The 14,307-nt window shown below is 43.6% G+C and overlaps 1 protein-coding gene across 2 annotated transcripts in view; it reads left to right on the top strand.

The window, feature by feature from the left end:
- ranbp2 (RAN binding protein 2) overlaps positions 1-14,307 on the top strand; it is a 32,509-nt gene that overhangs the window by 15,591 nt on the left and 2,611 nt on the right. Inside the window, exons 20-28 of one of the 2 annotated variants that reach the window (XM_050049766.1) lie at positions 22-4,492; positions 7,707-7,883; positions 8,185-8,271; positions 8,506-8,681; positions 9,678-10,146; positions 11,537-11,626; positions 11,757-11,911; positions 12,026-12,299; positions 12,569-12,924. In XM_050049766.1, the coding sequence (XP_049905723.1) occupies positions 22-4,492; positions 7,707-7,883; positions 8,185-8,271; positions 8,506-8,681; positions 9,678-10,146; positions 11,537-11,626; positions 11,757-11,911; positions 12,026-12,299; positions 12,569-12,924 (6,255 nt within the window). Of the gene's footprint in view, positions 1-21; positions 4,493-7,706; positions 7,884-8,184; positions 8,272-8,505; positions 8,682-9,677; positions 10,147-11,536; positions 11,627-11,753; positions 11,912-12,025; positions 12,300-12,568; positions 12,925-14,307 lie in introns of both variants that reach the window. The other variant, XM_050049765.1, reaches the window with a different exon arrangement.

The following is a 14,307-nucleotide window of genomic DNA, read 5'->3' as shown; positions in this document are numbered from 1 at the left end:
TTTCTTTGTCTCTTTACATAGGGTCCAATGTATAGTATGAACCGTATGCCACCTCAGCAGCACATGTATGCCTACCAGCAGCCCACTCATACTCCTCCATTGCAGACAGCCCCAGCCTGCATTTACCCTCCTCAAGAGCAGGTCTTTGGTGCCCCTCTTCGATTTGAATCACAAGCCACGAGCCTTCTTTCCCCCTATAGTGAAGAATATTACGGGCAGAGTGTAACCCAACAAACCACTAACCCTCCCCTGCCTGAACCTGGCTACTTCACCAAGCCATCTGTAGTCCCTGTTCAGCCACCAAAGAGCATTGAGGGGAAGCCTATGGACTTTGGGAAGCTCTCCTTCAGCCAGCAGGCACCTGCTGAAGTCCCCAAAGTGCCTAGTTTTGGAGCAGGGGCAGTTGCCCAGTCAACGCCTTCAGCTGCTTTTAAATTCAACTCCAACTTTAAATCAAACGATGGAGATTTCACTTTTTCAGCTTCCCAGGCCAAACATAGTGAAAGTCTTCTTGGTCTTCTTACATCAGACATTCCCACTAAAACAGATACCATCCCAGAGAAGCCTGCGGCCCAGGAGCAGCCCCCTGGCCAAACAGGCATCTTCACCTTTGGCAATAAAAATGTTACTGGCTTCTCCTTTGCTGATTCTGCACACAACACAGGCACTGGAAGTCTTTTTGGAAATGTGGAGCAGCCATTTAAATTTGGGGATGTGACCAAGCCAGTGTTTGGGGTTGGAATGTCTGCAGCAGAAGAGGAAAGAGCAGCAGAGAGCGACAATGACAGCACTCATGTTGAGGAGGATGAAGATGGTCCTCACTTTGAACCCATTGTACCCCTTCCTGATAAAGTAGACGTGAGAACAGGTGAGGAGGAGGAGGAGGAAATGTTTTGCAACAGGGCAAAGCTGTATCGATTTGACACAGACACAAAAGAGTGGAAGGAGCGAGGCATTGGCAATATTAAAATCTTAAAACACAGCAGTAAAGGAAAGGTCCGCCTCTTAATGAGAAGGGAACAGGTCCTTAAGATCTGTGCAAACCACTATATTAATGCCGATATGCTACTGAAACCGAATGCTGGCTCTGACAAATCCTGGGTCTGGAATGCCATTGATTATGCAGATGAAGAGCCCAAGCCTGAACAGCTGGCCATCCGCTTCAAAACAGTAGATGAGGCGGCCCTTTTCAAAGCTAAGTTTGAGGAAGCCCAGAAAATTGTGCTCAAATCAAATGAGAAGCCTGATCAACAGGAGAAGAAAGAGGAAAGCATAAAAGATTCTGAATCACTTGCAGCCCAGTTTGCTCTTAAAGATGGAGAATGGGACTGCACTGTGTGCTGTGTAAGAAATAAACCCACAAATATGCGATGTGCTGCTTGTCAAACTCCCAATCCTAATTCCTCATCCAAGCCAGACATTCAGGCTGTTGGAGAAACCAAAACCAGTCCCTTTACTTTCAAATTTGGGATTGATTCATCAAAACCCAGCAGTTCTGGCTCTCCTTTCACTGGATTTGGTGCTTTTGGATCATCTATACCCTCCTCATTTACATTTGGCACAAGCACCTCAAAACCTGCTGACACAGCCACCAGTGCATTTGGTTCTGGCTTTGGGGCTCAGTTTGGCAAGAAACCCGGGCAGTGGGACTGTGATGTATGCCAAGTAAGAAATGAGGCCTCTGCAGACAGTTGTGTTTCTTGTAAAGCTCTTAAAGCCTCACCTAAAACAACTGCAACAGCACAAACGGCACCAGCTGCAGATGTAACAGATGCACCCTCTATATCTGCTGTTGGCTCTGGGTTTGGTGCCCAGTTTAGCAAGAAACCCGGGCAGTGGGATTGTGGTGTATGTGAAGTAAGAAATGAAGCCTCTACTGACAAATGTGTTTCCTGTGGAGCCCCCAACCCTGCTGCTAAATCAACAAAGGAGGCTCCGGTAGCTTCAAATCCACCAGCAGTGTCTGGATTTGGGGCTGAGTTTGCAAAGAAGGATGGACAGTGGGACTGCAATACCTGCCTGGTCAGAAATGATGCATCAGCTGCTGAATGTGTGTCCTGCAGTTCCCCAAATCCCAATCCCTCTTTAGAAGCCATGTTTGCCAAGAAAGATGGAGAATGGGATTGTGACACTTGTCTGGTGAGAAACAATGCCTCTGCCAATAAGTGTGTGGCCTGTCAGACACCAAATCCCAATGCTAAAAGCACAAGCAGCACTGCTCCCTCAGCCTCCTCATTCAGCTTTACATTTGGAAGCAAGAGTTCATCAAGCCAGCCTGCTGGAACTGGATTTACAATGCCTTTTGAAACTGGCAGCACTTTTACATTTGGTCAAAATAAAGACAAAAGCTCTGCTGCTTCTTTTAAGTTTGAAGCTCCTCAGTCTGGGTCTAGTTCCACAAGTTCTTCAGGCTTCTCTTTCTCAATGCCCATTCCAGCTGGTGGTTTCAAGTTTGGCATTCAGGACTCTGCAAAAGAAACTTCCTCAACTGATAATGAAATGCCTCCATCAGGGTCAGCCTCCAGTTTCCTGAAAAGCATAGCTGACAAACACAAGGAGAAAGAAAATGTGTCTACACTCTCAATGGGCCAAACAGAGCAAGAGCAAAATCCATTAATTGCTGGAAAAAGTGAATTTAGTTTTGCAGACTTGGCAAAGTCCACTGGAGGAGACTTCCAGTTTGGCCAGCAGGACCCCAATTTCAAAGGTTTCTCTGGGGCTGGTGAGCAGGTGTTCTCAACCCCCACCAAGGCAGATGCCTCAAATGAGCTAGAAGATGACGACATGTATAAAACAGAGGAAAATGATGATATTCAGTTTGAACCAGTGGTTCAGATGCCTGATAAGGTGGACCTGGTGACAGGGGAGGAGGATGAACAGGTTCTATATTCTCAGCGTGTCAAGCTGTTCAGATTTGACTTGGACAACAGTCAGTGGAAAGAGCGTGGTGTAGGAATCCTTAAATTCCTGAAAAACAGCTCTAATGGCAGACTAAGGGTACTGATGAGAAGAGAGCAGGTTCTGAAGGTGTGTGCCAACCACTGGATCACCACCACCATGAATCTAAAGCCCTTGGCAGGTTCCGACAAAGCATGGATTTGGATGGCCAACGACTTCTCGGATGGAGACGCTAAACTTGAACAGTTGGCTGCTAAGTTTAAAACCCCAGAGCTTGCTGAGGAGTTTAAGGAAAAGTTTGAGGAGTGTCAGAGACTTCTCTTGGACATCCCCCTACAAACGCCCCACAAGCTTCTTGACTCAGGCAGAACGGCACGCCTCATTCAGAAAGCAGAGGAAATGAAGTCTGGTTTGAAAGACCTGAAATCCTTTTTGACAGACGAGAAAACAAAGATCAAAGATGACGACAGCCAAGGAGACATTACAACATCTAGCAGTGTTTCAAACCTTGTAATCAAGCCTCACGGTGAAACCACTGGCCCCACCTTGGAATGGGATAACTATGACCTAAGAGAAGAGGCTTTAGATGATACTGCTAACTCATCAGTCTATGCCTCTCCAATGGCCAGCAGCCCCCTCAGAAAGAACCTTTTCCGCTTTGGAGAATCCACTGGTGGATTCAGCTTCAGCTTCCAACCTGGCATCAGCCCCTCCAAGTCTCCTGCCAAGCTTAACCAGAGCAGAGCCTCAGTAGGTACTGATGACGAGCAGGATGTAACCCAGGATGAGGAGAGGGATGGCCAGTACTTTGAACCTGTGGTCCCCTTGCCCGATCTGGTGGAGGTTTCTACAGGAGAGGAAAACGAACAGGTGGTCTTCAGTCACAGGGCCAAACTGTATCGCTACGATAAGGAACTTGGTCAGTGGAAGGAGAGGGGTATCGGAGACCTCAAAATCTTGCAGAATTATGAGACCAAACGAGTGAGGCTGATAATGAGGAGAGACCAAGTACTTAAGATCTGTGCCAACCACAGGATAACACCGACCATGAAGCTGGAACCTATGAAGGGTGCGGAGAAGGCCTGGGTCTGGAGTGCCTTGGACTTCTCTGAAGCACTAGAGGGTATAATGGAGCAGTTGGCTGTGAGATTCAAGCTGCAGGACACTGCAAACACATTTAAACAGGTATTTGATGAGGCCAAGATTGCCCAAGATAAAGAGGAACTCATGACACCAGTGACATCCAGGGTTGCCACACCTCAAGACAGTGGACCCAAGGCATCTGCTCAGCCTGCTACACCTGTGTGCGGGAAGGCAGCCATCGCTGTTCTGGAAGAGACCACGAAGGAACGTACAGAGCTTCCCCCGGACAGTAAGCCATGTGCAGCTGGGTCCCTAAGTCCAGTTAACCCCTCAAAGACAGTGGTGTCACCCCCTAAGTTTGTCTTTGGCAGTCAAAGTCTGCAAAAGTTTTTTGGCTCTCCTAAATTTAATTCTGAGACTGAGGAATCTGGATCCAGTTTGAAAGCCAAAGATTCTGGACGTCCTGCCAAGGATTCACCTGCAGCACCTGCATTCAAAATCCCAGAAAAAGGTAAAAAAAAAAAAAAAAAAATCTTAATATATGTGCAGTATTTGTTTGATTTTCTGATTTGTTTTTGAATGAGTATCACGACTGTTTTTGTTCATTTGAGTTTTTAGTCCATTGTCTTGTTTCATTTGCATCTCATTGCTCCATCATCTTCTTATACTGGTTGACCCAGCCAAGACCCTTCTCAAAATTTTCTTGGACAGAATTGTATAAAAAAAAGTGATTTCCAATTTCCTCCCCATATAGTCACTTTATATAAATTGTTTTATTATGTTGTTTAATTATGTTAAGATAATCTGAACCTTTAGTAAAACTGTGTACAATAAATTATTGACAGGAAATTTTAGTCAACACGCTGAACATGTTGCATACCCTTAGAGCTTGAGCACAGTTCATACATAAAACATTCATACACATTTTAACACTTTTGGCTGTGTTTTATGATTATGATACCAGCCTCACTATTAGTTTCTCTTCGTCCAACAACCCATCATCCTTTAGGGCTGGATTTTAGGCTTTTCAAAGATAACCCAATGGCTTTTTGGACCAGCACATCAACCACCCAATTTGAACCCCCAGGTACTCTAATCACTGCAGTGTGTGTTAACACCTCTCAGCTGTCACCTGGCTGGCCCCTATCACTAGGGCTGAACGATTAATCAAATTCAAATCGATATTGCGATGTAAGAGAACGCAATTTTCAAATCGCGAAAGCTGCCGGGGCTCCATGTGCATACACACTGCCCTACGCTCCACATGATGCGAAGGAAATAGATGAAGAAAACCTCTTGTAAAATGCCACACGCAAGCTTTGATGCTTGCAGTACTACCATGTGACAATAGCCAAGGCCGTGTTTGAGTGCAATTCACGTGGTGTAAGAGTAGCGTGGCTCCTTTGAGGAACAGCCCAGTGCATAGTGCGTATGTAGTGTGGGCGTAGCGAGTGCGTAGTAAGTGACAGAGAGAGTAATGGTAAATGAATGCACTGAGAGCAGTGTTGGTGATCAGAGCAAAGAGAAAGTTAGCTATAAAGTTGTCAAGCGGAAGTAAATGTACAGTGCAGGCTTCAGTTTGAACATGAATAAATGCTGCTGCTCATGAAGACCAAGTAACGTCCCCGTGTCTGGCTTTCCAGCCGCTGGGGAAAGTGAGAGGGAGTTGGCCCCCAAGTGAGCAACAATGTCCCGACCATAGTCTTGAAGCTGTAGCAGGAACAGTTGACAACATGTTGACAATAAGTCAACATATTTTAGAGTGTTAGAGCCATAGTCAGTGTGCACTTCAATTTCTGTGATTGGTTACAATACCTCAATTTACAGGACATCAGTAGGATTAAGATTTATTTTTCAATAACAATATTACAGATAAGGAAGAAGATAGAGCTAGATAAGGAACTTTAAAAAAAAAAAAACGCACTAAATTGTTATCGCAATATCGGTCTCAAATAATCACAGTTAGATTATTTTCCTTTATCGTTCAGCCCTATTTGTCACGAGACAGAAATAACCTGGATGCACGGAGTGGAAAAAAAACATTGACGCTAATGTGTTGCATGTCCAATGTGTGGAGGTGCAGTTTTTTATTGTTCAAAAAATACTCAAGTTTGTCACAACATTTAAGTGTCTCACACTGGAGGGATTTTATCTGCTAGTTTGTCAGGGTCCTGCTGTAAAAAGTCTGTAATTCATAAAAATGAGTTTAAAACTGACTCAGGTAATATAGATTTAAATTTAGTCACAGAGATCCTCAAGGGCTTTTATTATGGCTGAGCAGTAATTCAGTATTATCATTCATCTTCTCATATAATATGTCATGATGACATTCTCATTCTGATATTGTGGTTCACAGTTCTCATGTCTAAATGAAAAAACTTTTTTTAACTTAGCAAAGCCTGGTAGAGTGAACTCTTAGATACAGTGTTTCTCATACATTGATTTATTTGTAGTGGCCCGCCACGATATCAGCATTGACTCCTACATATTCATTTTCTATTATTTTTACTATATAAAATGGGTAAAATCTTATTTTATTGTAGAGCTGCACGGTGCAGTGCATTGATTAGCTCAGTCCCTCTTTCTCTCTGCACAGATGAAAAAAAAATTTGGCTAGCTAGTACACCCAGCAGTCTGTCCGCCTCACTCTCTGCCTAGGAGACTACTTCACCGGGAGAAGAGTGGGTCACGACTCCAGAAATGGATCTTAAGTTAACACCTGTAACAAGTCAAATTCAGCCAGCACAAACCCCAGCACCTTGTGGTCTAACTTGTGCAACAGAAAGTTTGCTGATCCAGCAGGGAGTCGGGGCAGCCTGATATCAGAGCCCTGGCACTGGCATTTGTCCTAGCTGAATTAGAGTTGCTACAGCCACTACCTGAAGGTCCATGTATCCCCCCACCCCCCCAACCCACTCAGCTACCACCACAAATAGAATCCAGTTCTGTAAGAAACAATAAAATAGTCGTTTGGTTCTTGTAAATCTAAAAATGATGTTGATTTTGTCTATACAGTATTTCTCCCACCTGCCAGAGAGCAAATGTCCAGTTATGTTTGGTCAGACTTTCTCTCATCTGAGTCTTGAAGCTACATTAGAACAATCGGAAGGTCTCATACTAGGCTTTAGGTGGACTACTAGGTTTTGCTTCTATATATACATGAAAAATGTCACATTGCATTTAGCATTTCATGAATAAATGCACAGAATCAAATAAGAGTTTTGTATAGCAACAGGAGACACATTAAAAGTTATGCCTTTTGAAAGGCGAGCTGAGAAGATTCCTCGCAGAGCGTTCCCTCACAGAGGAATGCACTGTGCAAACGTCACACGTGCCATTTTTAGTGCGGGAAGTGTAGCAACAGCATGAAATGCAATTCCCCATCTGGTCTGCCAGTGATGTGCACCTCAGCAAAGGCTAATTAGAGTTAAAGCTCAGGTATTGGTTGTATTTAATGCAACAGTAGTGTGTGTGCTACAGCAAGTCTGTCAAAAGTGAAATGAAAAACGGACATATGCATACAAAAATGTTTCCTTAATACAACTTGTCTCACACATTTGAAAATCAGTCGCATGCTATTCATTTTTGCAGTGCATGACTTTTTTCTGTGTGGAACTAACACCTGTGGATGTAAAGGGAATAAAGCAGCTTAATTCATCTGTTCTTCTGAGCCTCCGCAGGCTGACTGTTCATTGTTCTACTTCTGTTGTATCTGTCTGTCTCAGGGACACCTCAGGCAGAAGGAGGCGCTGCAGGGTCAGGTGAGGACTCGGATGTGGAGGTTTTGTATGTCAGGGAACCCACTGCTGAGCATGCAGCTTTAGCCAGGAAACTCCTGCTGCCTCTCACCTTCTTCTGCTACAAGAATGAACCCGGCTACACCAGTGACGACGAAACTGACGGTAAGACCAAAAGCTAAAAAAGGACTATAAAAGTGTGTGCTGTTTCCTCTTATGCCTTTTGCATTAGGAGTTTGTTGCTGATGTCTCTCACCATGACAACAAAATGTGTTAATATCTGTAAAGTTGGCCATCATGAGGCTGAAAATCTGAATACTTTAATCAGAGAAGTAGACAAAACAAACAGAAAACTGTCTCAGATTCTTGCCCGCTGGCATTGCCCAAGGAATGAGGGCATTCACTGACTGCAAATTAAAAAAGTAATTTAAGTGAAATTTGTGTTGACTTTGTTTTGAACTTTCAGATGAGGACTTTGAGTCAGCAGTAAAAGCCCTGAATGGAAAGCTCTACCCTGATCCTCCTGAGAAAAAGGCTGCAGCATGTGGTGATGGTATGTATGTCATATCCTGTCATACTATTTTCCACACTCTCTCTTCTGTCATTTGTCAGTTACCATGTCAGTTTCATTAGTTTCACAGACAGTTTAGTGGCTGTGATAGATACATGATCTTTTCTAAGTGTGCAATATACTATTCACTGTATGGCTTAGTATGTGGACTTAAAGTAATGCTCACCTCGCCTGCCAGTCATTCTCTAGCCCTAAACTTGTATGTACTGCATTCAGAGTCAGACTGCCAGGTGGTGTGGGAGAAAAAGCCGACGCCGGAAGAAGAGGAGAAGGCCAAAAGTCTCCAGCTTCCACCCACCTTTTTCTGTGGCCTGAGCACCACAGACAGCGACCCAGACCAGGACAAGCCTGAAGACTTTGAGACAGAAGTCCGCAAGGCACAGCAAGACCTGGTAACGGACACAACATTTATAATAGCTGCTGAATTTATACAGATAATAATCCAAATCATGTCAGCAGACAGTATCCAACTGTCGAAGCAGTGAGTGTATTTGAGTTAAGCCTAGTTCACATTACACGATTTTCACCCTGATTTTGCGTCGCGGAGACTATCATAATCTTTTGAGTGTTCATACCTGGTGACGTGTGTTTCTGTCAGCGGGAGTCTCGCCAACTGCGTTACGACCTGTGTGTGCACACCACAAGATTTCTCCACCAAGCCCTCACCGACAGAGCCACAGATGATGCGGTGACGTCACCAAACTTGGAGACGACACATCGTAAAGGCATGAATATTCTTTATTATCCTGGGTCCAAACACTACGTGCTCCCTGTGATCCTGTGGATGCCGCCATTGTTGTTGTTGCTTGCTGGCCGGCTTGTCAGTGTTGCCAGATCTTGGGAGAGAAACAAGCAACCAGGGCTATGGAAACAAGCCCAAAAGAAGTGACTATCATGTGTTTATATAACTTATTAGACGGATATATATAGAGAAAGGTGACGCTTAGAGAGCAAGCCCAAATAAGCAACTCCACTTTAGAAACAAGCCCAAAGTTGCGGCCAAGTGGCAACCCTGCGGCTTGTCCTCCTCACATTTCTTCCGTCCTCCTGCGTGCTGACGTGGGACATATCCCGCCTCTCATTGGCTGATGCTTTTTGTCGGTCGTGTCAGACTTCTCCAGTTTTCTAGCATGCCAGATATCCAGTCCCAGTCACAGACGAGGGGGCGACTTGCTTGTTGGCTTGTTCACACGAGGACTCGTCGTGGCAGACTATCTGCCAACTCACTTCCGACCCAAGGTGGTTCTCAAGATCCTCTGCGACGTCAAAATCGTGGTGAAAATCCTGTAATGTGAACTAGGCTTTAGTTTAACTAGTTGCAGATGTGTTTTGTTAATGTAGCATCAAGACAGCATCACTATTGTAGTGTAATTGCTAAATTGTTGCAGGGTGCCCAGCTTAACGAAGCTGAAAAGGCCTCCAGCAGCCCTGCTGTGGCCGCAGAAGAACCAGCATCAGGCTCTTCATCCAGCAGCACCGAAGTTACAGGCAGTGCAGATACCGCAGCCAGCACAACAGACGCTCCAAGCAGCACAGATACCGCAGCCAGCACAGACGCTGCAGGCAGTATAGATACTGCTGCCAGCACAGATGCTGTAGGCATCACAGATACTGCAGCCAGCACAGACGCTGCAGGCAGTATAGATACTGCTGCCAGCACAGACGCTGTAGGCGTCACAGATACTGCAGCCAGCACATCTATAGCAGAGGAGCAGACCTCAGACCAGCCAACAGAGACTGAGAGTGAAGCTCCTAGCAGCAGCTCTCCCATTGACCTGTCAACTAAGAAGAGCCCAGAGCCAGAGTCCAACGCGGGGACTGCTGCTGCAACCTCTACTTCTACAACAGTCAGTCAAGGTAAACACCACTTGCTGTTCATTACAGATGAACAGATGTAAGACCGTTGACCTTTGACAGTCTACCTGCTGTGTGTGGGTCAGCACTGGTGTGTTAAATTTGAGAAGCAGCCTTTTTAGTCCAAACTTTCCTGCCAGCTTTACAAACAAATCTCAATTACTGAGATTATTTCCTCATGATTGCATACATGTAGTCACTGATTTACTGGTGTCTCTATCTGTTCCACTTGCTTACCAGAGTAGGTTGGTCTGAATACTACTCAGCAGCCTCAGTTATAATATGAAAACATAGCACATCCTGCCCACACAAGTTTGGGAAGGAGATGCATACATAAGGAATACTTCACTTCCCAAATAACCATTTGTATATCAGTTACTCAACCCATGTTACACTGAACCAAAGAGGAAAACTGTGGTTTCTTGCATCCCTCTGGTGAATGAAGAATCCAAACACGTGCATTTAAGCTACAACATTACTATTTAAAACTGAACTGAAAGTGACACTTATCTGTGCTCTCCTCAAAGCCAGACTACATTGACAAAAACAGTAATTTTACCTCACTGAACATGGGAGATGCTGCTCTACAGTTGCCTCAATCCAAAAGTTTGTCTTATTGTGTGACTCTAATGAATCAAAGCGAACCCTTTAAAACACAGAAGTCACACAATAATAAACAACTTACTGAGGCAGCGTTAGACCAGCAGGTCACGTTTTCTGTGAGAGAAAAGTACTGTTTTTGTCAGTGGAGTCGAGCTTTGAGGAAAGCATCAATGAATTTCACAATAATTTTAGTTTTAAATACTACTTATGTTTCAGTGAAAATTTATGTGTTTGGAAGCGCTGAGCATCTGACTGGATAAATGAGACTCTGATTATACTGCACGGGTTGTGTGACAGTTTGTAAGCGTTTTGCTGTTGTTGGACTTTTTTTGTTTTTTTTACAAGTTCAGTTCATTAATAATGTTGACGGTTTTTGGATTCTTTGTTCACCGTGAAGGCATGCGAGAAAGTTTTTTTCCCCAAAGTCAGTGTCGTAAGGGGAGAATAACTTCTTTCACCCAAATAAATATTCCTTTAAATAGATTTAGCTGATTATACTCATATCCTTTTACTTCAGTAAGATTTTGAATACTTTTCATGGATTATTGCATTAAAAGAATTTTTGCAATGTTGTACTTTTACTGAAGAAAAAAATATGAATATATTTAGCACCACGAAGTATCAGCTTCAGCTTAGATTTATTGCAGACTGTTGCCTCATTACTTCATACAGTGCTGGTATTGTTGTGTCCAACACGCTATCTGCTGGAATCCTGCACACAATATGAAAGGAATAATAAAAACTGCATTCAGTTCAGTATTTCATGATGTCTTTCTCACTCCCACCACAGACTCCTCCAGCTTTGGCTTCAACTCGCTTGGAGGCTTCTCTTTTGCTGATCTGGCCCGAAACACAGAGTCATTTGCATTTGGAAGTCAAGGTCAGCTTCAACATTGGCATTTGTTAAGATGGTCTTTCTTTGTGACAGCTGACTGTTGTTGCATGTTGTTAGCGACACATCACCACAAAATTATATTTCACCACATATTTATTGGTTCTCTTTGAAGAAGACTCCAACTTCTCGTGGGCGAACGCTGGAGCGACAGTATTTGGCACCGCAGCGACCTCAGCACCAAAAAACAATGCTGATGAGGATGGCAGTGATGAAGAGGATGCTACTAATAATGTGGACATTCACTTTGAGCCAATAGTGTCACTACCAGAGGTACCTTAAAATGCTGAAGTCTAATATTTTGATCTTTTGTTAGATATTTAATTGAAGTTTAGTGAATGAGGTACAGGAACACAGCTCATCCTTGTGTAATTGTGTGTCTCTCAGGTGGAGACAAAGTCTGGAGAGGAGGATGAGGAAATCCTGTTTAAGGAGCGCGCCAAGCTGTACCGATGGGACCGGGACCTCAGCCAGTGGAAGGAGCGTGGCATTGGTGACCTCAAGATCCTCTTCCACCCAACCAAACATTTCTACCGAATCCTGATGAGAAGAGAGCAGGTGCTGAGAGTTTGTGCCAACCACACAATCACACAGGCGATGGAGCTCAAACCCATGAATGCCTCAGCAAATGCACTGCTCTGGACTGCCACAGACTACTCAGGTACACATGTAGTGTGTCTGTGTTTACCTTCTGTCTGTTAATAGCATGCTGTAGTGACCTAACACTTTTAGAACTGTGAATTGATTACCTGCACTTTAATTAACGTGATTTCTTTCTTTTCTTTTGTATGATGATGACAATAATTGGGTTTTGCATAGTTGTGGATTCTGAAGGCAGACTTTAGCTAAATATTACTTTGTGCTAACATGTGTATTGAAGGTTTTTTTTGGCTGTCCTCTTGCTTATCGTCTTTTCCTCTGTCCTCCCAGACGGCGACGGTGTAGTGGAGCAGCTGGCAGCCAAGTTCAAAACCCCTGAAATAGCTGAATCCTTCAAGAAGACCTTCACTGAGTGTCAGAGCCGCACAGGCCAAACTGAAGGAGACGCCTCGAGTGTCTCCTCGCCCCAGATGTCCAGAGTTCAAGAGCACTCCAGAGACACTAACCCCCGGGTGTTCCTCAAAGTGGCAGGCGACGGCCAACCACTGGGCACCATCACCATCGAGCTTTTTTCCCATATTGTCCCCAAGACAGCAGAGAACTTCAGGGCTCTCTGCACCGGCGAGAAAGGCTTCGGGCTTCGGGACTCCATCTTCCACAGAGTCATACCGGACTTTATGTGTCAGGTGAGGAGATAATCAAGATCAGATGACCGATGTTTCACACATTCTGGCCAATGTTTGAAATATGACATGTCATGCACTGTAATGCGATCATGGTCATCTGTCATGTGAAATTTGGGATTTCCACACAAACGACACCAACATAGTGGCAGTATTTCAGCTAGTGTGATGAAAAAAAAGTCATTACAACAAACTGTCTTGAAATAATAAGTTAGTATTTCAATATAATAAGAAGCTTTCTCAAAATAATGACACAGTATCATTCTTTTTCTATTTTGAGGAAGTCCCTCATTTTTTTAACAAACTATGCCTTTTTTTAGATGAGTAACTCATAATTTCAAGGAGGTTTATGATTATGACTTTCAGTAGGGCCACACAATTGTGGCCAAATTGATAATCATGGTTATTTATCACAATTATTCATCAATTTTTAGGGTCACATTTTTTGCTATTGCACATTTAAACGAACCACTTCCATGTTGTGCTGCATTCCTGCCAATGTACAAATCGTTGCATCAAAATAAGGTTCTTTTCACCTGAATTCAGTGGATCTCCTAGAAACAAAATATAAATCTAATTGTACCCCAAAAATAAGCTAACTAAAAATAAATATGCCAATATGGAATGCAACCAAATAAAAACAGTGTTCATTGGACACATCTTTGGCCAAGTTGAATGTGATTACAATGGTTATTTCAATCTGTCTTTGAGAGCTGGATGGACACGTATCCACCAATGTAATAAAAAAAATATATATATATATATATATTTAAAACGGTCATGGCACTGATGTACTGCACTTTTTTTTAGTATATAAATTATTGATTTTTCAAATACAAATTAAACTTTTGTTAGCATACTAGAATAATATAATCACCTGCCTTTTCAGTACACTAGATACATTTTGCATCAGTAACAACAACTGAAGTGAGATGAACAGACTGAAAACAGGGGCGTCAGTGGCTTAGTGGTAGAGCAGGCGCCCCATGTACAAGGCTGTTGCCGCAGTGGCCCAGGTTCTATTCCAGCCTGTGGCCCTTTGCTGCATGTCACTCCCTCTCTCTCTCCCCATTTCACACTTGTCTGTCCCTCCCTCTCTCTCTCCCCATTTCACACTTGTCTGTCCTGTCAAATAAAGGCTAAAAATGCCCCAAAAAATATCTAAAAAAAAAAAAAAAAGAGTTTCAGAATTGGAACAGGGTTAACATAATATAGTAAACAGGCTTTTTGCAGACACTAAATATCAAACAAAAGCCAGAGACTGTGTCGTATGAGGTTGCTGTGAGCTGTAAATTCACCACCTCCAAGCAGAAGGCAGAAAATAAATTTATCTCAGAGTAGGGCTGGGCAATATGACCAAAATCTCATATCACGATATAGGTCATT

Source organism: Epinephelus moara, chromosome 7 (genome assembly GCF_006386435.1).
Source record: "Epinephelus moara isolate mb chromosome 7, YSFRI_EMoa_1.0, whole genome shotgun sequence".
Classification (NCBI taxonomy): Eukaryota; Metazoa; Chordata; class Actinopteri; order Perciformes; family Serranidae; genus Epinephelus; species Epinephelus moara.
The sequence above is the reverse complement of the archived record's forward strand: the minus strand, read 5'-3'. Positions and strand labels throughout refer to the sequence as shown.